At 39.5% G+C, this 27,524-nt stretch overlaps 2 protein-coding genes across 5 annotated transcripts in view; one reads left to right on the top strand and one right to left on the bottom strand.

Annotated features, from left to right (window-relative positions):
* The window catches only part of PLAG1 (PLAG1 zinc finger), a 53,393-nt gene extending 45,924 nt beyond the window's left edge, over window positions 1-7,469 (bottom strand). For 2 of the 4 annotated variants that reach the window (XM_082719208.1, XM_082719210.1), the window contains exon 1: window positions 7,248-7,469. The gene's annotated coding sequence lies outside the window, so the exon portion shown is untranslated. The remainder of the gene's footprint in view (window positions 1-7,247) is intronic. The other 2 variants (XM_082719209.1, XM_082719211.1) reach the window with 2 other exon arrangements.
* Window positions 7,470-7,790: 321 nt separating this feature from the next.
* CHCHD7 (coiled-coil-helix-coiled-coil-helix domain containing 7) lies at window positions 7,791-13,523 on the top strand. The gene is made up of 4 exons (XM_082719217.1): window positions 7,791-7,967; window positions 10,987-11,056; window positions 12,529-12,627; window positions 13,388-13,523. Exons 2-4 carry the CDS (start codon window positions 11,003-11,005, stop codon window positions 13,490-13,492), a joined length of 258 nt encoding a protein of 85 aa, XP_082575343.1. The 5' UTR covers window positions 7,791-7,967; window positions 10,987-11,002; the 3' UTR covers window positions 13,493-13,523.
* Window positions 13,524-27,524: the final 14,001 nt, after the last annotated feature.

The following is a 27,524-nucleotide window of genomic DNA, read 5'->3' as shown; positions in this document are numbered from 1 at the left end:
AAACCGTATTTTCATTTCATTTGCTAAAGTTGATTTAAAAAAACAACAACCCTGATATTCTAACTCTTTTAGGGTATGATGAAAAGTGATGTGGGCACTATGTAATTCCAGCTTTAAGACAATACAAGAAAATAAAATCAAATTACTTAGAAAATGTAGCAGACTAAAATTCAGCTGGTGTCATTTTTAACCTGAACGTTTGAACAACCTTAATCTGTCAGGTTCAGTTTCTTAAAATTCTCCTGATGGAGAACAATTCAATCAACTTTTTATTAATACACCTTAAAGTGAACAAAACCGATTAAAACATTTTCTCAGCTTGCCTTCTAGCCAAAAGGCTAAATCCCTCATTCTCTGATCGATTTCTAGTTTAACAGTCTCCAAAAATGTATCTCAAAATTAAAGGCTCTAATATCTAATTATTGATTAAAATCATAGAAATTAAAAAAAAAACTGATGGCAGCCGTTTAGCTGTAGCATTTACTCTGAGAATTAATATTTCCATATTCAGAAACCAAAAGATAGGCTATCATAAGTAATCAATATGCACACATGCAATTTCAATATAGGTTTGAGACAATAATTCAAGTGTTTGATAACTCCAAGTCTAAATAAAATGAGCCTCTTATTCTCAAGAAAGGTAGAGTTCAAGACTCTGCAAGGGCACATCATCATTCACAATCTGTAGGGGATTCAGTTGCCTTTTAGGAAAAGATGCCACCTCTAACCTCAAAATATTTTCTTATACTAAAGGAAACTTCCACACCAGAACATAATACTGTAAGAAGTCTAGATCCTCCTTCAGAAAGTCAATTGCTAATTAATAAATAGGAAAGAAAAATTTCCTTTAACTGTCAGCATATACCGAAAAACAATCCAGAAATTAAGAATTTTGTTGACTGTTCTTATCTTTACCTTTTGAAAAGCTTTTTAAATGTTATTAAGTGTGTAGGAAATGATACAAATTGCCCTAAAAAAGCCCACAAAGTACCTTGCTCTTAGGTTAAGTTTTTAAAATCCATTTCATTAACCTAACAAAGCTTTAAACTTTCTGATGAAAAATGGATAAGATAATTTTCAATATTTTCTAAGATTTTTCAGAACATTTCCCTTAGGTACACATTTAAAATAATCTTTAAAATATTTTTAAAATATGAAAAAATTATTTTTCCTTACTTAAAAATAAAGAATTGAAAATAACCACTAAAAATTATTCTTAGAATTTAATTTAGTTTAATTCAAACCTAAGAAGATACAGAAGAAAGGCTTTGGGGGAATGTATTTTTAAAAGTTTATTATAAAGTCAGCAATTTGTACTGAAAATACTCTCTTATAGATTCCCCCAATTATCTCTCCACTTTCAAAGGGTAAATTTATTATTTTTGCTTTGTATGTAGTTATTCTTTACTCAAGTCAATTTTTAAATTTGCCATGATTTTTATTTTATTCTGAAATTCTCATCTCCCTATTTCTTTCCTATTAATTTTGGACATTTTAGTCCATTCTTATATTCTCATTACACACTTTCATTCTTTAAACTCTTATTTTTAAAAGGCATCAAATAAACTTTCTAACACCTTTGTAGTTCTAGGTTTTCTGTTTTTAGATTAGGAAAAAAAATTCCACTTTAAAAAAAATGCAAGGAAACATTTCAAGCAAACTGTTTATCCTATTAATCTAGGACCTAATTGCCTAAATTCACTCACTTTACATATGCACACACATTTCTTAGGTAGTCATCTCAAATTCCCAACACACACTGTGGTTAGTTTTAATACCATGATCCTGCAGTAACTCTGTTTACAAGACATCCAGGGACTTTTAAACACTAACAATTTTAATGCAGTATCACACCACTTCACTTTTTCAAAATGAGAAATTATTTGTTTTATAAAAATGGATTTCTGTTTTCTTATAAGCATTAAAAAAAAAAAAAAGGCAAAAGCCTTAACACCCTAAGGACTACAAACGACAATACATACACAAAACAAAAATACCAAACATACAGAAAATAAAAATACCAAACCACCCTTGGTAGTTCCCCAGCACCCTAACCTTGTCAATACCACTCTGGAAAGAGAAGGCAGGGACAGGTGTACAAACTGAGTAGAATGCAAACCACTGGACAGGAGGCCAACTGATTTAGAAGTAAAAATCAACTTATGCCTCTGTCATAATTTCTAGAAGGCTTTCGTACATGTATATTTCTTACAACATCAAATGTTAATAACTATACACTAACACTTTTATAAAATATTATGACCTACACTTTTTCATTAATTTCTCTTAATTAAGCTTGAAAATTAAATTTGCTAATAAAATATAAAACTTGTCCTATTATAAATGAAAAGCAGTAACAGAGTAGATGTCAGGTTCAGGCATTTCAATAAAAATTAGACACTGAAATACATGCAAAAAGTAAAAATGAGCTACCTCCAAAGTGATCTTATCATAAAATGGGAAAGAATTCCCACCCATGAATCCTAAAATCATAGTTAACTTTACAGCTTATCAATCTGACATACCCTGCCCTCATATTTAACTTATTTGTAAATACTTTCACACGGCTACCTAAACATTTACTAATTGGTTAAATATGCTGCCTACATTAATTCCTGTAAAAATTAAAGAAATTAAAGGTCCACTTATGTTTTTTCACAGTGGCTGATATATATCTAAGTATTTGATGTTTCAGAAAAGGTGTTTATCAGGTCCTTTAAACATTTAAAACATGGCTCAAGGGACAATTTATAGCCCTTTTACCTTTAACATATTCACTATCTTGGATTTTGTTGAACACATTCAGTTGTTTTTTCCTTCTTCTGAAACTCTTCCCTTACTCAAATAACTAAAGAATCTAAGATGTTATCAACACAAAGAGAAAAAATTTATATTTATTCCTTATGCATTTGGAAACACATAAAAAAGAACCAGTATTCCATGCCGTTTGAGTAAACTTTCAGCAGAACCTTTTCCTGGGTGTGTGTGTGTGTGTGTGTACGTAAATGTGTGGGTAACAGGTAATTTTTTGTACATCTTAATTTCCCAAAGAACAGAGTTCTAAATAAAAATATTAAAACATTCCTAGAAGGAACCAATATTTTGATTACACAACTCAAGGGGCAAATGATTATTGAAACAAAACTTTAAAGATGGTTACAGATACAGCTTAAAGTTATCTGGCTTTTCAAATACCCAAGACAGGAGCATTACATTTCATTTAGCAAACAACAATTTAATCCTTAGAAAGGAAAATTTCCAGAAACCAACCAAAATGTGTATGGCAACAACCAGCATTATGTTAAAAATGAAGGAAAAAAAATTCCACCTTTGTAGGATATTAAAATACAAAGATTACCCTTAAAAATTTAAAATTATATTGATAAAGGCAAATTCACTAATTTATTTAGCTCTAGATATCTGTTTATTAAAATATTTTGGTTATAATAAACATACAGACATGGGATTTTTTCAGTACTAGCCCATATCTATAAACTATCTTCCACAACAGCTAAATTCCTTATAGAATTTCAAATGGCAGAATTAGACATATAAATTTCAAGTAATAATCTCAAAGTAGGAGGTTTCGCTAACTGTAACTGGAATGAAGATTTTGAATATACAATATCCTTGGATTATTTATCTATAAATTATCTTCCATAACAGCTAAACTCCTTATAGAATTTCAAATAGCAGAATAAGGCATATAAATTTCAAGTAAGAATCTCAAAGTAGGAGCTTTCTCTAACTCTAATTGAAATAAAGATTTTGAGTACACAATATCCTTGGATTATTACTTTAAATAGGTGTAATTCAGTGGTAGCTTCAGAAAAAGTATGTTCAACAGACATTATATCTGAGATATTAAAAAAGCCCAATACAACCAATTCAAATTAGATATTATGCTATGCTCTACCTAAAGAATACTCTCCAACGAATTAAAGTTTTTATACTTTGCGCACTCTCAATGCATTTTCTAATTCAGATAAGCAGCCACTTGTGTAAAACCCAAACACGAAGAAACTTTTATACTACCCTTTGTGAGAGAGGAAAAAAATCACAATGACAGCACTTTTACTTAGGTTGACAATAAACTAATCATAACTTGAAGTGTCCAAACAAACTGAATAACTCAATGGTCTAATGTAATTGGAAGAAATATTTTTCTGCTTACAGAAACTGAATTTATTTGTTAGTAGTATGTAGTCTGTCGAAGTGGCAACAATTAAGATCCAAAAATCTCATTTATTTTAAACAGAGAGCCTAATTCTGACTACTTATAATTAATGTAACTTTCATCAGTCAAAGTACAATAAAAATGTAAGAGAAATTTCAAAGGTTGTATAAATAATAATGGCATTCTGAAACCTCTGGACAGATGATTATTTGGGGGAAGGGGAAGTTTCCCTTTCCCATTGATAATTTAATCACTTTTCAATCAGTTTTGATTTAACAGTGGTTCATGGGAATAATTTTTAATGAGTTCTTAGAAAGGTGTAATTGCTTCCAAAATCAGAAACCACAAGATGATGTACTCAAACACTGTGCCGATGTAATGCTGTTCGGGAGGTATTTACTGAAAGGTGCAGATAGGAGCTCAGTTGTGAACACATGTTAACATACAATGGGCTTCAAAACAATAATCTGTTTGTACAGTAGGAAAAGAAAAAATAGTCTGTATAAAATGTACAAAAACCCAGCTCTAATTTTAATCTATTTCTATAACTCATAAAAAAAACAAAGGAAAATAGGCATTTATTTCAAAACTCCATATACCTGTGGAAAACGGAGCACAAGTCAATTCTATTTGAGATGAACCTTAATCTCAAACAGAATTCAGCTAACAATTAACATATTTTAAATTTTGAAAATATTGTGAAAATGTCAACCATTAAAGTTAACAGTAGTATATGATCAGTAAACATTTCCTTTTAAATAACACAAATAAATTCAACTTAAAAGATGCAAACTGATAGGTCTCAGGATTTTAAAACCTTTTAATTTCAAAGTAGCACAGTTACAGCACATGTATAGGATGGGCTTTAAAAATGGGTATGTGTAAACTTTTCCATGTTGTTGGTGTATGTGCTTTTTTCTCCCCTTAAAGAAATGCCTACTGCTTACAGTGTTAAAGAATCTCCACCACTCTGTCTGCAGTTTTCAACCAGAAGTCTTCAATGTACCTTAAGCCAAATTGAATATTAGGTATTTTACAGCTTTTATAAAATGGCTGTAAAATCACATTATGGGCATACACAGCTCTTTGATCTTACTGCACAGAATTCATAACTGTTCAATAATGCTATACCATTACACCACACACCTTAAACTATTTCCATTTTTCCACAAATCCTTCCAAAATCAGCTTCCAAAGCAAAGAAAGGTAACATGAAAAGTTCCTGGGAGGCTTGTTACACAAAAGAACAGCTTGGATACAAACTAATCTACACAATATCCATCTTCTGTTGAGCCTGTTTATCTCTCCTTTCCCTCCATCACTCCTAAAGGTGGGTGCATTTGAGTAATGGAAAGAGATGGCTCTTCCACCACCACACCCTCCCAGCACCTCTGCCTTTGGTCTTCAGACAGTGATTGTGTGCAGGTGATGAAAATCATAAGAAAAGAGAAGCTGTCCCTTTAAAATGCCCTGCTCTGTCCCATATCCCACGTGGAACCAACATCAGCAGCACTTTCCCATTAACTTCAATGTGATGCAAGAGGCACCATCCTTTTATATACGTAAAACCAGAAAACTTCAGCTTAATACTCTTTACAGAGAATGAACAGGTGACAAACGGGTCAGGAAGGGAGAAACCAAGCAACGCCCCACCCCTCCCCAAAAGGTGCTCCAGTCCTGCACTCCAGTCTCTCTGTGCAACATCACCTCTCTACCCCTCCTCTGTAGAGCCCAGTTTAAAGAAAGGAGGGAGCCACTAACAAAACCTGAAACATAAATGCGACGAAAATGCAATCTAAAGCCGGAAAGGTTTATTCTTCCAATCACACACATTAACTCTATTAAGAAAATGGCATCACTTTTTTTTCCACCAAAAAAAAAAAAAAAAAAAAAAACCCACCCCGCAAAGATCATTAAAAGAGAGTTATAAAATAGCAAATATAGTGTTTATCTTATCTCAGATCAATCCACATTACCAATAAGTTTAGCAGTTTCTGCACTACCACCTCCCCCCTCCCTCCCCCTCCTTCTCTTGCATCGGATTTTCACGTTTTCTCATTGTCGGTTGAGTTATAAAAGGCTTTTGCCCTTCGAAAGTTTTAAAAAATAAATAAATATTAACTCCTTGGTCCCTGCAAAGTCAAAATGGACTTCAGGGGTAAGGCGGTTCATACTTCTACCTTTAGCGAGAAAAGGGGGAGCATCCCGGATTTTTAGGGATTTTTTGCGATTTTTAAAAAAATTTTATTTGGTTATATGCCTGAGTTCTCCCTCCATTTTGGTTGTTTATGATACTGACAACAAGCTGTCCCTGCTCTGTGCAGATCTCCTGCTTTCATTTAGCACCCCCTCCCCCTACCCCCGCCCTCGCAGCCACACATCCAGGGCTCACACCTCCCCGCAGACCCCGCACCCCGACCCCGACTCGCCCACCTGAGGAAAGGGCAAAAACAAATTCATTTCTCCAAAAAAGAAAAACCTCTTTTGAAAAAGGGGCAAAGTTACCCCAAGTCACTCAAAGTGCCCCCCAAATATTGCCGACTGCGGGTTTCCGCCAGGCCCTTTGGGAAGCGACCTTCCCCCGGGATGTTTTGGTGGAAAATGCGGAGAGTTTACTCTCAAAACTGAATTTATATTAATTTTTCCCTTATTTTTCGGGTCTCTAATGTCTTCCGCTCTCGCTGCTGCCGCTGCCGCTGTCACAATATTCACAGCACCAGAGAGGAGGAGGAGGAGGAGGAGGAAAACTTTTCAAACTTTCCAGACCCTGAATAAAGGGTTTTTTTTTTTTCCCACCGACCTCACCTTTGGGTCTCCAGCCGCATCGCCCCCTGCCCTGTCAGAAGCGACTTCGGGAGTCCCCACACCCCCGCTTAATTATTTTATTTTATTTTTTATTATTATTTTTCTCTCTGGGGTCCTGAGCAGGGGCTGAGAGTAGCACAAACTTTTCCTCCTCCTGCCGCCGCTGTTGCTCCTCTGCCCCCTCGGCTAGTCCCATAATTTAAATAACCCTGATATTTCTCCCGCTAAACGCCTCTCCGCCGCCCCGGACCCCGGGAGAACTCACCGCGGGGCTTTAACATCCTCCCTCCGGCCCGTCCGCCGCCTTTACACCGCCCGCGGAATTTCTAATAATTTTTTTCTCATATTTCGGGCTGGACGCGGCGGGCCTGGAAATTGTTTCCTTACGCCTCTTTCCAGCAGCCATTGTAGTGTATGCGCTGCCCCTGCAGCCCAACTTGCAGCTGCCGCTGCCGCCGCCGCCGCCGCCGCCGCCGACGTCGCGCCCACCGCCGCCTCCCCCTGCCTCCTCGGCCACCGCCCCCGCCTCCCGCCGGCCCGCCCCCGGTCCCCGCCCGCCGCTGTGCCCGCCCCCCAGGCGGGCTCCGCCCCGGGGCCGGCCACTAGGCGTCGCCGCCGCCAGGGATGGGCTCGCCGATTGGGTTTTGGTGCCGCCCATCAAACCAAAGTGTTAAGAGGCGGGCCGCGGCGTGGGGGGCGCGGCGGGGCGGGGGGATGGGGGCGTGGCCGGGCGCCCAGCCCCGCCCACTCCTCCCACCTCGGCCCTCCTCCCGCCAGCTGGGGGCGGGGCGAGACCCGCCCGCCCCCGCCCAGGAGGGCCCGGGAGGGCTGTCAGTCTGGCGGCGGCGCGCGTTGATTGGGCCGGCGGCCGCCGGGGAGCGGGGGCAGCACGTTGGGATGCGCGCTACTTAAGGTCCTGCTGCGTGAGCCATTGACGTGTTTGGAGCTGGAGACGGCCTGGGAGCTGGCAGGGTGGCCGTCCGAGGTGAGTGGTCCCCCGCCCCATCTTCCGCGGCGACTGCGGGGATGCGAGAAGAGAGGAGTGTGCACCTGGGTCACCGCGGGCCCGAATCCTTTCTTTCGGCGTGAAGCCGCTGCCACCAGGCCTTGCCTCAGCGCAGGCCCTTTCCTGTCGCTTCTCCTTTCCACGACACCGGTTTGTTCGGGCTGGAGACGAGGAAAGTGACCCTCACTCTGCCTGCGCACCCCAGCTCTCCTTTACCCTGCTTCTCAACCTTTGGGGCGTAATTGCCCCCCCCCCCCCAGTTTCCTGCGTTTTCCTGTCCCCCTGCCCCACTCGGCTCCATCGAAGGTCACAGCAAGGTGTGTTCTGTGCCCGTCGTCCACTGTTAGACCGACAGGCAGCATCGCGGAAGGTCGCGAGACTGCGGACCCGCACCTCCAGTTTCTTCATTCGACTTCCCCACCCCTCCCCGCCTCGCTATGCCGACTTCCTGACCCTGCCTTTCTGCGCTCAGCAGTGGGGTAAGGGTTTTAGGTTCTCACATAACGTATTTCAGTTTCCTGCTAGTTGCATCTGCGTTTTATCAGAGCCACAGACCCCTGCCTTGGCTCTGACCAGCATGTGAGCATGGACGTGTTCAGTAACGTTTTCTTCCTCTGGGGATGTGAACTGGATGGAAAATCAACACATACTTTTTAAAGCAATTTGCCTTTTGGAGAAGGTGTTAGAGTTATTCCTCAACTGTGCTGTGCTTTTGCGGCCCCTCCCTCAAATCTTTGGTTTTCTTTCCGGCTGTCCTTTGCATGTAGAGCTCTGTAATATTTGTTGAGTGCTTTCAGAAAGTAAGCAGGCAAGTGTTCTCTATCAGAACACTCGATCTTCCCTTTAGCCCTTCTTCTCCTTGTAAACAGGCGTTTCCTCTTCATTTTCAGTCGATACGTGAGGATTCAGGCAAAGAAGGTGACATTTAGAAATCCAAACTTAACATTGACTCGTATGTGGAATCCGGAAAGGAAAGGAAAGGAAATCTGAATAAATTAATGCTTCAAACTTGATTTGTGTACATATGATGTTACCTAGATGTTATTTTAAAAGAATTCTTGACTGATAATGATAATAAAATGCAGTGAAAGTGCATATTCATATAAGGCACGCAACCAGAGTTTTGTGTATGTCTGATTATTGTTGAGATTATATATAGGGAATATAAACAGCTAAGTAGAATTCTGTGTTCTTACATCATAGGATGGATGTAAAAAAGAAGGGTGTGGATTTACTTAGTACTGTGTTCTCTTAGTGAGAAGTCAAGCGAGCAAAAGAATTGTGTTCAAGAGAGGAAGAAGCTTCTAGATAAAATTGAATAGCCACTTGAATTCCTTTTTTTACCTAGATGCTTTTGTTAGCTAGGTATATATTCATGTATTGTTTAGGGAAAATCATGAAATATAAGGATTACTTGGAAGATTCCTAAAAGTGAAAGGATACTGGAATGACTAAACTTTTTTCTCTTTTAGCCTGGACACCCTGGTCTCTGAACTGGGTGACTCTTGATTACAAATACCTCCACTTTTTAGGAGCTTGATTTTCCTGAATGTACCTTATTTCTTTTACCATGACTGATACTTTTTAACCGTGTCATCTAGGGCAAGAAAAGTAGAAACCATTTCATACCAAAATTCTGACCTTTGTCTGGTTATACTGACTGATGCAGTTTTTTATTGGGTGGTGTTGTGTAGGTCATATTGCGTTACCGCTTGTTTCTCCTTCCATTTTTAGGTGGAAGATGGTTAAGCTAGAAGAGAATTCGAGAGTACATATTAGCTCAGGCCCTTAAACTTAGTGCAGAGCATTTAAAAATGCTTGTGGGTAGCTCATCAATAGTATACCCATATAGTGGAATGAAAAAATCACTTTGAAATATTAAATAGTTTGTTGATTATTGTTTTTTTAATTTTCTTTTAGTTCCTTTCTATGACATGTCTTCCAAGATAATAGGCATACCCATTTCAGATGAACTCCATTATAGAGATCAGTTTTCCTGGAACATAGTTGACATATATGAGTACTGTGTGACTTGACTTGGAATCACTAGTTGGCTCTTAGGGAACTGTGATCATCTTTAATTGGTGAGGACTTCTGCAGAGTTCTCCATGTGTAAGGCTTGAGTTGGAAGGTTAATGGACCACAGTAGCATTTTATGACTTCCTTTAACCCAGGGAAGTATCAGTTAAATAGAAGATACCACTGGGAGTAAAGTTTCAGTTTTTCTTTTTTAGCTTTTCAAAATGCCAACTAAGCAATAACTTTGTTTTTTTTAGTATATTGACCACCCTAGTGCTGGCTACAGAGTATGCAGTTAGGTTTAGTAAACAAATGTTTTTGCTAATGTTGGGTTGTACTATTTGTTCCACACTTATTTTGTATAATGATCAAGTGTGTAATAAGGAAATAATCATTAGAATGTATGCTATATTTGGGAGGTCTAGGTGGCTCAGTCAGTTAGGGATTGGACTCTTGATTTCAGCTCTGATCATGATCTCAGGGGCCTGGGATGAAGCCTGGAAGGGAAGCACACTCCTCACTCAGCAGAGAGTCGGCTTGTCTCCCTCTGCACTTCCTGCCTCCCCACACTTGTGCATATTGGCTCTCTCTCTCTCTCTCTCTCATAAATGAATAAATATTCTTTTGAAAAAGAATGCATGCTGTATTCTTAGGTTTTTTTTTTTTTTAATGTGTTTATAGCTTAACCTTTAGAAGTAAAGATAAACTAAAACTGAACTATAACTGAACTTTCTTCCTGGACATTATAATCAAATTTCAGTGGATGAATTTAAATATGGCCTTTGTGCTGAGGCACCATGGCAATGCAAAGGAAAAACCCAACCAAATATTTATTGTCATAATCGAGAGGGCATACAAAGTTCCTTACTGGATAAGCATCCCAAAATTAATTTTTCAAGTACTCAGGGGTGTAATGAGATGTACTGATTTATTTTCTGTCATTCACTGTGTAACTCTCTTCTCTAACATCTCCCTGCAGTAAGGAAAGTATTAGGATGCCCATGGTAGCACGGAGGCTGAGAGATCCTGACATAAACCCTTGCTTGTCGGTAAGGTGATTTACTTTTAATTTTCACGAGTATTAACTTGGAAAAACAGACTTGTTGTGTTCTTATGGGCATCCATTTTCTGAAGTTCTTGAATAAAGTTATTTCTGTACAAAAATATTCCTGGCCAGCGTATCCTCCTTTCACCAGGGCAGTTTTAGGTATTTATAATTTAGGTAACAAAGATCCATCCCCTCAAAGTTTCCATTTGTATAATGTGCAAGCATATATTTGCCACTGTAACACCAGACAGAATATGTAACACCAGGGAAAGTCTGTAGTCCAAAAGTGGAAAGTGGCAAAGTATATTTTTCAACTGCCACTAAAATTTGTTTTAATAGCAATAATTTCATCCTGTCCTTAAGACAGCCTGGCGACGAATAGGGCCTATAATGGAATTTGCCTATTTAAAGCCTAAAGCTTCCCACAAGGGTATCATGTACACAAAATGTTTTGTTGTAATAATAAAGTCTTATTGGCATCTATTTGGTATGACTAGCAATACTGACTTGTAGCTTTGTCTCCCTGGAATAATGCAGTCATCAGACTGGTGCCATTCCCTGAACCAAATGCATTTTTCAAATGCACACATTCATTAAATATTTGGCATAGAATTTTAGCTTTGTTTTGTATATTTGATCTGTTTTGAACAGCTTTATTAAGTTTCTTTAGATAGACCGTGTTTCTTAGATCCGTGAAGCAAATTACCTATCCCTGGAGTTAAAGCTTTCCTTTAGATGACCTCTCAGAATCATACTTTTCACTTTGAAGTTTGTTATCCAATCTACTTCCAGTTTAGACAGCTTAATTTTAATTCCCAAATAGCTCCTACCTTTGAACTCACAGCCCTGTGTTCACTTAGGTTTTGAAGTGATATTAATGATATCTATTAAAACTGCATGCATAATGGTATATGTAGTTGCATAATGGAGGGAATGATAGCCAAAAATACATTGAGATGAGTGGTGTTAATATACGTTGCCTTGATGTAGACCAGTTACTAGCGACTTGCTTAGGATCTTGAAACCTGCTTTACATGAAACAGTCACGTCAAAGTGAGAACTTGGAAAAGCAGGACAGCTGCAATCTGCGTTGGGAGATTGGGTTTTGATTCTCACTGTGCAGTAGTGATTTTCAGCACCTTGCACCCTGCCTCTGCTTCTTTGTTAAATGGTAACTGGGATAAATGATCTCAGTCTGCACCCTGGCTCAAGTTCCCATGATCAGATATTCAGAAAACTGACCCAGACTATGAAAAGGAAGATGTCTGCCCTGAGCAGAATGAGTGCTGGGATGGTTGGGAAGATAATTTAGTTTCTGTTCATTACATGCTCGTTAAAAGAGCAGAAGGGAATGAGTTCATATTATCTGTTCTGGAGGGAAGTGGCTTCAGAAGTTTGGGGGTTTTTTGTTGTTGTTTTTTTTTTTAAGATCCCATTCACCCTCTTAAATGACGCCTTTCTTACATATTTAAGGAATCCGATGCTTCTACCCGATGTATGGATGAAAATAACTACAACAGGGAACAGTGCTCCACTTACTTCTTGAAGTATAAAAACTGCCGGAAATTCTGGGTAAGCCTAGCTTGGTTAGCTTTGTGTCGAAACTCTTCTCTTAGGCATGAAACTGAAGCCCCAAATCAGTGCATACCCACAGTCCCTTCTTGGTGATGCCTGGGGAAACTTAAGTTTTTCACTCTCCTCAGTGTTTCCTGAAGGATCCTTGCGAGCTTTTAGTGGCTGCCTCCTCCTTCTCCAGGCTGAAAGAATGCAGGTCTCCTGTGGGTGGGTCTTCCTATGAGTGTTTAAGAGCTGCAGCCCTAACACAATAACCTTGTTTTAATTTTAGTTCTGGGGATGAACAGAATGGAGAGCTTGCTTTGTCATCATGCATTTTATGCTTCCATTTCTGCCTTCTCCTTTCCCACCACCTCTCATGGTTGTTAAAATGGTCTCATTTTTCTTGAGACTTTGGTCTGTGATTTCTGTATCTCTGAGCACTAGATCCAGCTACTTCCTTTCCAGATCTTCTAAATTAACTATTGCTTTCATGTGGCAATTATATAGTAGATCCTCTTGATAGACTGGACTCTTGTGCTCTTGTACTTGAATAATATACATTCCCATCACAATTACCATCAGCGTAGTTGGAAAGATCACTTCTATTTAATTAGTTTGAAAACATAATCTGAAGTCCTAGAATAAGTTTTTTGGTTCCTCTTTACACTTGGTTTTTAGAATTTCCTCTTTGAGGAAGTAGTGGCCAATAACTGGCAAATGAGTAGCATTTGATATATGACTGATTTGGATTTCTTCTTTTTATACTTACGTGCAGAATTCTGTCATGGTCCAGAGAAGACAGAATGGAGTGACACCATCTATGCCTACAGCAGCAGAAAGAGATGAGATCCTGGGGGCAATGGGAAAGATGCCTTACTGACTGTTTGCATTAAAATTGTTTATTTAATTTAGAAGCAGATGAATACTTTCAACAAAGATTACTGTAATCTTTTAACCCCTTTTAGGCCTTACCCAGACAGATCTTAAATTCTACAAGGGCAGATAGAGTTAATTTAGCCTTGCGTCCTATGTGTTTGCCCTCAGTGCCATGAGATAGTCTGCCAGTGCTGACTGTGCCATGCCGCTGAGTTCACATGACTTGCCAAAGGTAAGGGAGCATTAGGAAAGGTGATGGGAGGAGTGGAGCTTTTCAGCTGGCTAACAAGCAAAGGTAACAAGTAAACACTTACTGGCAATGAAAGGAAGGTGGTTTCCAAGGATGGGAAATGACACGAGCAACAGCATGGTGGAAAGAAAGCTCAAGCTAGCTTTGGAGAGTGGTCGATAGGCTGTTTCACCTAGAGTTTAAGGTGGTTGGTGGAGAGGCAGAACAGAGACTGGGAAGGTAAGTTCACGGTGGATGAGCAGTGGGCCTCAGATCTCAGGCTCAGCAAAGGAAGACCTCCATGCTCATTTCACTCCCTTGTCTTTGTTTAAATCAGAGTAGTACATTAACTGGGCAGGGAAGAAGTGGTCTGGGAGGATTGTCGAATAAATGGCCTTTTTCTTTTTTTTTTTTTTTTTCTTTGTTTAGGGAAAGGCTTTAGTTAAAAGGTTCTGTGACTAAAATCCATACATATTGGATAACCTGAAGGCCTATACTCTTGAAGCACAGTAATGGGAAAAAAAAAAAATTTTCTTAGAAGGGGGATTTCTATTCGCAGGAGGAGGTGGGCAAGGAGAAGTATGAACACACTGGGATGAGACTAGAGCCCCACTTCATTTGTGCTGTAAACACACAAATATTCAGTATGGTGATTGGGGTAGGTTGTGTGGCAGCTCTCATATCTACCATGTTTTTAAATCCAGTTTATTTCATTTACAGGCCAGTTTTAGAACCTATTATTTATTAATATTTAATGCATACTAAAAAAATCAATGAAAGCAAATAGCTTGTGTCCCTTCTCTTTATCTGGTGCTGGATCAAGAGTGTTATTTTAAAGGCTGCTGACCACAAACTATCCATCTCATTGGTATAGTCCAAAATCCAGGTCAGATGTTTTTAAGCCATATGACCCTGATTGTTAAATGTGATTCTATTTGAATAAAAGTTGGATTGTATGAGAAACGCCTTGATTTGTATTGATTGCTCTAAAAATGATGGATTAAAATAGGACCTGACAAGAAACTAATACTTGTGTGACAAGTATTTCAGTATTTTAAGCGTGCTGTTCAAGGGTTTGGAATTTTACTGTCACCTCTTTAAATGTACCTACCAATATCAACATTTATCCAGGAGCTATTTGTCTTAGCCTATCCCTTTTTTTTTTAAATAGCAAGTTTATTGAGATACAATTCAGATACCATATAAATCATCCACTTAAAGTGTACAATACAGTGATTTTTAGTATATTGACAAAGTTGTGCGGCCACCACCGCAATTGATTCTAGAACCCTTCACTCCAGAAAGAAACCGTAAGCACACATTCATTTCTTCTTAACACCTCCCTTTCTCTTCAGCTCTCCAACACTTAGGCAACTATTTTCTGTCTCTAGAATGGGCTATTCTGGTCATTTATAGGAACGGAATCATATAGTATGTGGTCTTTTGTGACTGGCTTCTTTTACTTGGTCTGATGTTTTCAAGACCCATTCATGTTACGTGTGTCAGCCCTTCATTGTTTTTTGTTGCTGAATGGCATTCCATTGTATGGATCTACCATATTTTTTGTATCCATTCATCAGTAGATGGGCATTTTGGTTGTTTCTACTTGGAAGCTATTATGAGTCATGCTGTTTCTTGAATATTTGTGTACAAGTGTTTGTGTGGTTATTCATTTCTTTTTGAATATATCCCTAGGAGTTGAATTGCTTGGTCATATGGTAACTATGTTTAAACTTTGAGAGCACTGAGAAACTATTTTCCGAAGTGGCAGCACCATTTTAAGAGTTCCAGTTTTTTCACATTCTCATTGTATAAGAGTTCCAGTTTTTTCACATTCTCATTGACACTTATTATCTACCTTTGATTACAGTCATCCAAATGGGTGTGAGCTGGTGTCTCAGTGTGGTTATGATTTGCGTTTTCCTGAAGGCTACTGATGTTGAGCATCTTTTTATGTGCTTATTGACCAGTCATATGTCTTCTTCCTTGGAGAAATGTTCATTTAGATCCTTTGCCTATTTTTAAGTTGAGTAATGTATCTTTATTACTTAATTGTGAGAGTTCTTTATATATCTGAAATACAAGTCCCTGATCAGATAGAGGTATACAGGTGTGTTCTTCCCTTCTGTGGGTTGTATTTTCACTTTATGTTATCCTTTGAAACACAAAAGTTTTCAATTTTGATGAAGTCCAATTTCTTTTTTCTTTTGTTACTTTCGGTGACCCTTCTAAGAAAGCATTGCTTAATTCCAAGTCAAAAAGACTTTATCTTCTAAGAGTTTTGTAGTTTTAGTTCTTATATTTAGGTCTTTGATCCATTGAGTTAATTTTTGTATGTGGTATGAGGTAGGAATCCAACTTCTTTTTCTTCTTCTTCTTCTTTTTTTTTTTTTTTGCATGTGGCTGTCCAGGTCCTAGCACCTTTGGTTGAAAAGGCTGTGCTTTCTCCTATTGGATTGTCTTGACACTCCTACTGCAAATCAATTATGTATGTCAGAGTTTATTTCTGGATTTTGAATTCTATTCCATTGATCTATATGTCTGTCTTAAGTCACACTGTCTTGATTATTGTAGCTTTGTAGTAATGGCATAGCTCTTTGATGAATGGTTTCTGTAAGTGTGTTTTCTATGAAGTACTCTTGGTGACAAACTAATTGGGGACATTTGACCAGCAAATCATTAATGTGTGTAATCATAATATGGCTTCACTTAGGCAAGGATGTTCAGTTCTAAATTTGTCTTCACTAACTCCCCAATTCCTTCTTTGCCTCTTTACGCCGTACCCTGATAACTCCAGCATACTCGTCTTATACCCAGATTATGTAAGACTTTGCTCTACCACTTGGGAGAGGCAGAGACCCATCCCCACTGTCACATTTGCCAGTATTGTCCTTCTCTTTCCAAGACAATACAGGAAAAGTGAAGCTAATTAACCTGATAAATCATTTGTATCAGGATGTGTATTGGTGCAGTGAGAAAATTTTCAGACAAGCCTTTGATATCAACTATCAAATATTTTACTGTGTTCACCCACATCTCTCAGAGAAGGTGTCTCATTGCAGATTCTCCATGCCGTGGGAGAGAGTGGCATGCTGTGAGGTAGTATGTAGAAGCAATCCTTTTGAGGATCATTACCTACTTGAAAGCTCCCTGTGGATATAAGCTATATCATGCATAGTTATATCCCTAATACCAGGTAAGCATCTAGTGTGTGTAATTGATCAACAAATGTGTATGTGTGGGGGATGAGGGGTGGCTTTTAAAATTGAACACATTGAAGAACATGCTCAAACACCACAAAAGGGTACACGATGTTCAAAGGTCCAAATAATGCAAAAGAAGATAAATCCGCCCAGAAGCAGCCCATGTCAAGTTTTCAAGGTTCTTATGCATATAAAGGATATCCATATGTTTGTTTTACACAAGAGGAACAACCTATTGTGTAAGCCGGAGGTACCTTGCTTTTTTCTGTTATTGATACATTTGGGAATAATTCTCCACCATTTCTTTCAATGACTGCAGTTTTCCCTTATGTAGTTATATTGTCACTGAACCAGCCTCCCGCTGATGGGTTCACTGTTAGAGACAAGGTTGCAACATGCATTATTGTGTATGGTTCTTTGCCTGTTCTGTTTTCATCTCTATAATACATTGCTAAGAATAGAATTTCTAGGTTGAAGGCTCTTGCATTTTAAATATTGTGGGTATTGACAAGCCACCCTCCCTGAAGGAACACACTGGTTTCTACTCCAGTGAACAAAGCCTGTGAGTGTTTTTTCCTTACACCTTCAGTCTTACTGGTACAATATTTTTTTTAAAGATCTATTTATTTATTTGTTTATTTGAGAGAGAGAGAGAGACAGAGAGGGGGGCGGGCAGAGGGAGAGCAGGAGAGAAACTTAAAGCAGACTCCACGCTGAGGGAGTGCAGAGGCCAGCACAGGGCTGGATCTCAAGACTCTGAGCCAAAACCAAGAGTCTGACTCTTAACAGACTATGCCACCCATGTGCCCCCCAAATGGGTACTTGAAAACCCTTTCATCCTTACAACTGTCGAATGAAAAATGGAATGGGTGTACTTACTTCCTTTGTCCATTTTTTTTCTTTTTTCTTTTTTCTTTTTTTTTTTAGATTATCAGTGAATGATTTGGGGAACTCTTGATTTTTTTAAGGAAACTACCTCTTTGTCATTTATATTCTGTATCTTTCGTCTCTTATAATCTCTGTGAAGTGATTTACATTTTAATGTATTTAGATGGACTGATGTTTTTGTTTATGTTTTCTGGTGCTCAATAAATATGAAATGAATCCAACTACAAGTACTGCTATTACAGTTCAATTCTGCTCAACAAATATTTGCCAAGTGTCTATAATGTGCAAAGTGCTAGGCTAACGGGGGTGGAGGAGCATGCATGAGTAAGTCACCATCTGGCCCTCAAAACACTTCACTGTGCTGTGTGGGAGGAAGAAGCTGGGAGGAAGAAGTGAGCACCTCAGTAAGAGCAAGAGGAAACTTCTAAGAGGGTAAATACCTTAATAAAAAAGGGACACATGCTTTTGGGGTATCGGGGATTAGTCTCTACTGACTGAGACCAGAGTATGTGAAGGAAGAAATGTAGAACAGGTAGAGTAGGTTTACATTACAAGGGGCCTTGAATTCTATGCTTGAGACTTTAAACCTTGTTCAGTATCTAAATGAAAGCTGCTGAAGTGTGATGGAGAGGGTCAAATCAGTTTGTGTTTGGAAGAAAAATTCAGGAGGTGCTGAGATAGGATTTTACAATGATCCTAGATCACTGCAACCATCTCACTGTTTTCCTCCATACATTCTTGCCTGACTCCAGTTCCTTTGCTATGCAGCTGGCCAGAGAGTCTTTCCAAAATGCAAATACAGGTCTGAAAATTCCAAGACCATTGCCTCAGGACACATGTCTAAATTCCTTCCCTTGGTTCACAGGGTCCTCTAAGATCTGGGGACATTTGTGAAAGGGTGCAGACTTGAGGAAGCAGGGAATGGGTCTGCTTTTGGAAACACAAGACCAAACCTGTGTCTTCAAGCACCTTCCATCTCAGCGAGGGAGGCAGACACGGAAATATCAGACTATCCTTTCCCTGTGGGGTGTCTTGCTGCCACCTTCTCCGTTGCCCATACACACCCAATTTTCTCAACTTGAATGTCCATCTCTCAAATGCTGTGGTTAAGTCCTGCTTTCACGTTCCACTTACATGGATTGTCTCTAGTACCCCTTGCCAGCACACCAGTCAGAATGAATGCCCCCTCTTCATTCCCCTCCCATCTCTAGGGTGACACTCACCCTGTATTCCCTGGCTAGCTGCGGATGTCATCGGATGTGGTTACATTAGGCAAACAAAGTCACCTACGTGTTCTTTTAATTTCTCACTCTCTGTTTTTATGTTGCAGAATAAGAAAATGAGAATGTGACCCAAGTGTCCAATGTTTTATTCTGAAAAGGAGCTACAAAGACGTGGGCTTGGTTTGCTTTTCAGCTGCGAACACAGGAACAATTTCCCTTGACAGGTTGAAGATGATGAGCGGTTTCTGTTGTGGGTGGTTGAGCGTGCAGTGGTCAGTGTGAGGTCCACCTCCCACCTGCCTTTAGACTCCGCGGGCCCGCCGGACCTCTTGGAGGGTGCTGGGCTTTGCCTCTGTCAACTGGGTGAAGCTCTTGCACACTGACGCAACATCTGCTTCACAGCACCTGCTTTCTTCCAGGGAAGCCTGTAAATTTACATTTGAAAATCTGTCTGTCTACAAAAACTGTCACCGGGCTACACAGCAACATCACCCAGGTGCAGGGGCTTGATTTTTTGGTTTCTCATCACTGCATTTAGAGTCCACAAATAAATCGGCTTGGGACCAACTCCAGTTCCTCCAGCGATATTGATAGCCCCCCAGAGAAAGGAAAAGAAAGCAAAAATCATTTCACAGCATCATATTCTGGTGTCGGCAGGAGGAGGGGAAGAAGGCAGGTTGGAGGGACGTTTTGGCAGGGGGAGGAGACGACCTGACAGAGCTGATGAGGAGCTGAGAGAAGTTGGGAGTGCTCGCATGGGTGCAGGGAGCTGGCACTGGCAATGAACACCGAAGAATAAGAAATAAAAGATTAGTAATGATGAAAATAAAGCTTCCAATGCCAGAATCTGTAACAAAAAGTCCCCCTTAATACACGGAAGTAAAACATGATACGATTGAAAGCAGCATTGTGTCTAGAGTCAAAATATTTGGGTTTGAGTTCTGGCTCTGCCACTTACAGCCTGTACAGTAAATTGCTTCAGCTTTTAGTGTCTTTCCTATTGTGAATATGTATTTTTTTAAGATTTTACTTATTTATTTGATAGAGAGCACAAGCTGGGGGAGTGGCAGGCAGAGGGAGAAGCAGTCTTGCCGCTGAGCAGGGAGCCCTATTCGGCTCCATCCCAGGACCTTGGGATCACAACCTGAGTGGAAGGCACATGCTTAACTGACTGAGCCTCCTAGGCACCCCACAAATATGTATTTTTTAATGCTCTGTCTTACAGGTCACCGTGAAGCCCAAAGAAGATTTCACATGTGTTGTGCAAGTAGATATTAATATTTGAAACACATTTGTAAGAAATAGACTGAATTTATTTATAAGAAGTGAAAGCCTAGCTAATTCTTGGTCTACTTTGGTAAAGCTGTATAACCTCAATTACTATAATCTTCTCAACTTGATCCCCTCTTTCAGAAGCCCCCCCAGAATAATGCCCCCAGTTTGGCGAGTATGAAAAGCCAAATTGATTGCTGTTTTATTTCACTCCTTCACTTTAATAGTTTCACAATGTAATTTAGCTCAAAATGTTATCTCCTTATAATTTTTTTTTTCTCACTCACGCCCATGACATTACCCTAGATGCTTCATATACACCTGAAGCCTCCAGAAAGCAAGAACAAGAAAATTCATTTTGGAAGAGGGAGATGATAAAAAGAACTGGAAACATTTACTACATCGCTCAGAAGAAAATCTTTTCCATCAATGTTCAGGGCATGACAGACATGAATGAATAAAACTGATTACCGGCTAGATTGTCCCTCAACCTGGGAACAAGAGCCCTCTCCTTTCCTTTCCCTTCAAAAACTGTCCTCCTTTCCCTTTAGGGACCTCCTCTTATTCTTCTGACATCCTGAAATCTTCATGTATGTCAGCTTTGTGCCACACTCCTATTCCCCAGGTAACTCTCCAACCTCACACGCAGCTTCCCCTCTTTGCACCTTCCCTGTGCCTTGACACCCTGTGAGACTCTGACTCTGTCCCAGATTATATGTTGGTGCCTGTCATTTTGTCCCTGCATTGTACACATAGGTGGTATCAGTCATTTTCTGCACTGAATTGCAAAAGCAGAGACCGTTAATGGTCCTTCACACTTTGCACAGCACCCTGCGGTTCACAAGATATTGTCAGAAACAAGATCGGATTTAAAACCCACCCCAGTGCTGTGAAATCAGCATTCTCCTTGGCTTGCAGACAGGAGACTGAGACCCTTGTGGCTTAAGGAACCTGCGACTGAGCGCGGTTGTCATGTCGCCTGCTCCCCACGTGCACTCCCGTCCCCCCCCCCCAACCCGCCCCCGCGGTGGACTCTGCATCCCCAGTCCTTTCAGTTTCTTTGCGGCTCCTGACCGAGGCCATTATTCAGATTACTGTTCATTTTGCCATTTAGCACTTACTGAGTCTGCACACAGATAAAAGGCTTCTGTAGGGGATGTAAAAGTGAATGAGAAAATTTATACTCTAGGAGGAAATTTACAAATTAATCAGCATCATTGACTGTAGAGAGGTTCTCTCCCAAACCTTTTATTGACTCTAAGGAATTCTTTCAAAATGTTTGATTCTGTGTGCGCTGTCAACCCTGTCTCCGTTTCTGCTCTTGAAGTGATAGTGAGATGTGACATTAGTGAGAGGACAGTGCTCTTTGTTTTGAAATAGCAAGGGAGAAGAACACAAAAGGTCCGGGTGATATGCAGAGGGGATTTCCAACCCCCCCCCCCAAGATAAAAAGGCTGGTTTTGTCATTTTATTGTACTGAAGAGCTTCCTGACACATACATAGGCTCCTTAAAGACTCAGAGAATTGTGGATTGGGGCGGGGGTGTTTTCAATTTATAGTTCCTATACTTGGCAACTGGAGTGTCATCTTGTCTCTCTGTTTCTTTCATTTCAGATGTATATGTCATCTTGTAGAACAGCATTCCAAACCCTTGACAGCTTCTGTATATAATTCCCACTTTTGAAGAATGTCTTGCACAACCTCAATAGACTACATTTCTTTACCTCTTGGGAAAACAAAACCGAACAATGACAATACGAAAACAAAACCCAGACTGGTTAATTTCTTCTGCTTCCTGTCAACCATAGGGTCCACGGTCCCAGCCCTTCACAGCCTTTGACCCCTCAGATCTAGCACAAGATGGTTTAGAGTACTGTGGGGGTCACTTCTATCTCTTTTAAAAAATCCTTTATTTTTAATTTTCGTATGGAGAAGTGGAGAGAAGATGTGAAAAGCTGCAGAAACGAGGTACAGTAATAGGACATGTGCAGCTGGTGGTTGAAGTTATCTGCTTGGCTTTGCACTGGCTAGATGTATACCCCCACTTCTTTCTAACTATCCTGACCTATCCTAAGCCCTGAGCCTTGGACAAAGTGCTCACTCTAGAAATATCTAATTCTGTGACTGCAAAATACCAACCTCAGAGGGTGGTTGAATTGAATAAGATGATATCTGTAAAAAGCTTTCGCACAGTGACTGAAACATAGAAAGCCCCAATAAATATTATTTATTTTTATTCTCTATTTCTACCTTTTCAGGAGAAGAAAAAGTAAACAAACAAACACAAAACTTATGAAATCTCCATCGAATAAGGGGGTTTAAATTTTGAAAATCAGGGATCTTATACTTTGTCTTTCCTTTGCTGGAATAGTAGGTCAATACTGTCTGCTTCCATGTAGTTGAACTCTTCATATTCTCAAATAGAACTCTTGAGTAAGAGGTTTTTAGCGCTGAGTGATTACCAAACTAATTATAGTAATTTTACTATCTGGATATCTCTAAGGGAGAGAGTCAGATGCATAAAATTGTATGGTTTGGCACCTTAATAATCTTCAAGAAGACAATAGCAGATTTACAAAAATAGAGCATTATGTTAATCTGAATAGAGAATTTTTCCTGAAATAACCATAGGTGAATGAATTATATATCGAAACACAAGGCACTTTGAAGAATATGGGTCAAAATGGATCAAAGAAATGGGTGTGTTTAGATTAGATTAAAGTTCTAGGCCACAGGGGGTTGTAGAAGAAAGACATGAACAGAGTTTAAAATTTTGCTAGAGTTCAGCACCCAGAGAGGAGGAAAGTAAGCAAGGAAAAGCTCGAGCGGTCAGTAAGGAAAGTTTCATGACCTGAACGTTAGGGAAGTACCTATCTCTTGGCATTTGCTCATTTGTACAGCAAATATTTATTGAGTTTCTACCATAGCTTCTACACTGTCCTTAGAGATTTGAAGCAAATGAGATTTATTACTGCACAATATAGGCAAATACCTCTCCTGGGACTGATCTGATTAGAGAGAGAGAAGGGGATTTAGCAATAAACACAATAAATAAATGAAAAAGATAGCATATTAGGAAGTTGTAAGTGCTGTGACAAAGGCAAGAGAGGGGGAGGAGCAATGGGATGTCAGGGGGAGGATGTATTGGGTATGGCAAGGGGTCCGGACAACACAGCTTAGTCCTCCCTGATGGTGGTTCAGGCCACCACCCAAATGGGTGACTTTACTTTTCTAATAAACGTCTGCTGGGTTTTAGGATGTGGAAGTAAAAGAGGTCGTATGAATGTCCTGGTGAGGGCAGGAATAGTCATATAAAGAACTTGAAAATCCTATTGATGGAGGAAATGAAAATGCACCAGTGAAAAGTAGTGTCAACGCTTTCCAGGATTCAGGCATCAAAGGACAACAGTGGGAGCAGGACCATGGGTTAGTGGAGTGAATCCTAAACCTATGAGCAGCAAGGGGTGAGTGGGTGCTGTTGTCATACATAAAATGAGCAAAGACATATCAACTCAATGTCCCGTTATAATCTTTTTGGATACTCAAATTGATTAATGTATAATATTGTTCTTGTTTAGAGTCAAATTCTGGAAAATGGATTTTTGTTTCATAATATCAAAAAAAAAAAAGCACATGAAGTTCAAAAAATAAAATAAGCTAAGACAGTGCATGAAGTTTTTGAATTAAAAAACACTTTCAATTTTGAATCTAGAGAATGCTAAATAACTCTGAAAAAACTCTTCCCATAGGGGATCCTAAGATCCAAGGTGAAAAATTCAGTTAGTTGTCCTTGGCTATCTTGTCAAGTACCTAGATGGCTGACCCAGTTTCTCACTTTTCATCATGACATTGCATGGGTGTATTTAGAGTCAAGCTTGGAACTGTGATCAGAAGGTGAGTATAAAATAATGAAGATACTAATTTGAGCTTGGAGTCATATAACCTCAGGTAGGAGGAAGAAACACTTTTCCCTCTTTTTGGAAACATGCTGTCCATTGTCCTGGCTTCCATGGGCCCTACTAGGCTTAACACATTGTGTGTTTGACCTGTGTCTCTGACAAAGTGAGAAAAACCAATAAATCCACATCTCAGTATGTGGACGGTCCCTGTAAGTCACAGGGAGAATTTGACAACTTCTGATCTGCTGCTGTATATTCAGGCCATATTCAGGAGTACTTCTCTTCAGTTCCCAGCCCTAGACCAGAAAACCAGTTCAGAAGAAGTGGAAGAGCCAGGGCCCTTGTAGCAAATTCTGAGACCTTGGAGTAACCTGCAATGTGAATGTCTTTGAACTGGGGGATATGATGGGAGCAAGAGTTTTCTGAACTACTTATCTACTTAAACAAAGTTTCTCTCCTCTGATCCTTCATGCTCGTGCTTGAAATCTTGCAAAATAATACAATAATTTATTAGACTAGGCTGGAGGCAGAGTTGTTTCCCCGAATGAAATGAATGAATGCGACAAAATCACCTGTACCCTTCAGAACACCCAAGATACCCCACCCACACAAGAAGTTGCTCAGGTCAAAATCTTTTTGCAATATTACAGCCAAATTAAAACAATGGAGACAATTATCAGATGATCTCCATGATACGTGGAATCTGAGAAACAAGGCAGGAGATCATAGGGGAAGAGAGGAAGAGAGGATACCAGAGGAAACCAGAGAGGGAGACAAACCATAATAGACTCTTAATCTCAGGAAACTGAGTGCTGGAGTGGAGGGGGATGGGAGGGGTGGGGTGTCTGGGCAATGGATATTGGGGAGGGTATGTGCTACGGTGAGTGCTGTGAATTGTGTAAGACTGATGATTCATAGACTTGTACCCCTGAAACAAACAATACATTATATGTTTATAAAAAATTTAAAAAATTTTAAAAATTAAAAAAAAACAACCCCCCCCAAACTCCCATTGCACAAATGAGGGAACTAAGGCATAGAGAGGCGAAATAATGGGTCCAAAACTCAAAGCAGGCAGACTTCTAGCCCCAACTCCAACCCCCAAAAAATTATAAAAAAATAAATGAAACAATAGAGACAACTAGAACGTATAATATGCACTGTATATAACAGAAAAAAAAAAAAGAGTTTGGATGACTCCATTCTTAACACCAACAGGCAAACGCAGAACACAGAGGTGAAAAATAGGCACCTGGCATTTACACCATTTTTTTTTTTTCCAAGTTTGGGGGATTCTTTGTAGCAGATATTCTGGATGTCAGAAAGAGGAGAACAGGAAGCATCAGGGACAAGTGTGAGACAGAAGTAAGCAGACAGAGCCAGGGGCACGGGAAGCATATTTAATTTTAATTTGAACCTAAACATTTTCACAGAGATGTCAGAGTTTATTGGCTTAGCTGTGTTACTCTGCTATGAGTTGCGATTGTTCCATAATGTAGCAATGAGGAAAAGGTTCACGGATTGTGTTTTTCACCTTCGGTTTTCCCTGCTTCCATGCAAAATGTCGAGAAAAAGTTTACTCTGTGGTTTATGCTAAACAAATTCAATTCGGCATCCAGGTATGATTGCTCCATCAGCTAACTAAAGTACTTATTTTTAACAGTGTATTTTTGACTTTAAACACTTAAGTCCATTGTGGTTTATCATGTCAATATATGTTTTGGCATGTGCACAGCTCTGAGAAGGCCTGGTAAAATTCCTTAAAGGAGTCTTTGAAAAGCTCTTGGGGCAGGAGCAGGCCTCCCTGTTCCCAGAGAAGATAGATCTGCCTCTGAATACCGAAAAGCATATTCCTCAGCTGCCTGTCCCTCCTTTTCCAGAGCCAAATCCAGGCGCTGACGATGGGGCAAATGTACCAACCAAAGAAGTTGTTTTTCAGTGAGTACAAACAAAATCCAAGAACTCGTGTTTCTGTGGGTGAGTGAGCTCACATTTTGAAATAAGAACAAATTAAATTTGTACCAGAACTTCAATTGCAATTCAATCCAAGTTTTCCCTCATCTGATATCCAATAACAACCTTAGAAGACAGGCAGGGCAGCTCCTAAGGTTCCTATTTTCATAGCAGAGGAACTAGATTAAAAAATATATATATTTAGCAATAGTCCAGAGCTGCAGCATTCTGTCCAAGATGGTAGATGGAGGTGCAGTTTATATACAATGTGCCTGGTTTTGTTTCCGCTTCAAATCCCGTGCACATCTATTATATAATAGTGCTCCTTGAGAATCAGTTGACGGCAGGTAAATACTTAAAATACTAATAATATTAGAGCAGTGAAAACTGTTATTATTAGAAATACTGGCAGGAATTTTTATTGCTTTTATCAGTGTCCTATTAAAGTGGCACAAGAAGGATTTTTAGTAAAATCAGAACACACAGATAGGCTCAGGAGGGAAAAATGTTTCCTTGTCTAGAATATTACTGGATAACATGTTCTTTTGGTTCCTCTAGAATGTTCTTTCAAAGGTCCTTATACCATTTAGAGAAGATGGGTATTTGTAATGAGCTTTAGTCAAAGACGGAAACATTCATTCTGCCAAAAACATTTTTGGGGGACATATTCCACTGCTCAAATAACTACAAGTTGTCTCCATAATAAAGCAGTATTGTTACCATTGCTGCTGCTGTTGCTGATGCTGCATTTCCATTAGTAATCACAATAAGTGATATTTTTAAATGCTTACTATGCATGAAGCACTGCACCATGCAATTTCTGTGGATACATGGCTTTTCTTTCTCACTTATTCTTCATGACAACCTTCAACTTTACATTATAGAAGAAACACCTACGACTTGGAGTTAAAATGACTTGCACATAGTCATCTAATTACTATGGAATAGAGGCAGGATTTTAACATAGGAAATGTGATTTCAGAGGTCACAAGCCTAAATGCTATGCGACATTGCTTTCTCCACAGCTGCTAAAAACCATAATAATAATAACTGAAGTGTGTCATTATCCAGCTTGTCATCAGACTTGTTTTTACCAAAGATCTAAATTAGATTTGAAGAGGTGAAGTGATTTGCCCACGTTCCCATTGCTAATAAGTTAAGGAATATGTTTTTGGATTCAAATCTGTTTTCCAACAAAGAGAAATTCAGTCTCCTGATTGTACCACTCCCCCTTCCATGAACAATCTCACAAATTAAATTGTGCATCTAGATTCTCTAGAACAAGGACCTCAGACCTTCTGTCCTAAATCCAAATTCCTAGGTTAGGAATTCTCAAAGTTTTGAACTGACAAAGAATCGCTTTCATTCT

The sequence above is a fragment of the Mustela nivalis genome (assembly GCF_964662115.1).
Source record: "Mustela nivalis genome assembly, chromosome: 2".
Lineage (NCBI taxonomy): Eukaryota > Metazoa > Chordata > Mammalia > Carnivora > Mustelidae > Mustela > Mustela nivalis.
Note: the sequence above shows the minus strand (reverse complement) of the source record. Positions and strands in the feature narration are given on the sequence as shown.

Excerpts from the sequence above, each read along its gene's own strand:
- CHCHD7 (XM_082719217.1), top strand. The coding sequence starts at position 11,003 with ATGCCCATGGTAGCACGGAGGCTGAGAGATCCTGACATAAACCCTTGC. Across the intron at positions 11,057-12,528 it reads ACATAAACCCTTGCTTGTCG|GAATCCGATGCTTCTACCCG; the intron begins GTAAGGTGATTT and ends TACATATTTAAG. Across the intron at positions 12,628-13,387 it reads AAAACTGCCGGAAATTCTGG|AATTCTGTCATGGTCCAGAG; the intron begins GTAAGCCTAGCT and ends ACTTACGTGCAG.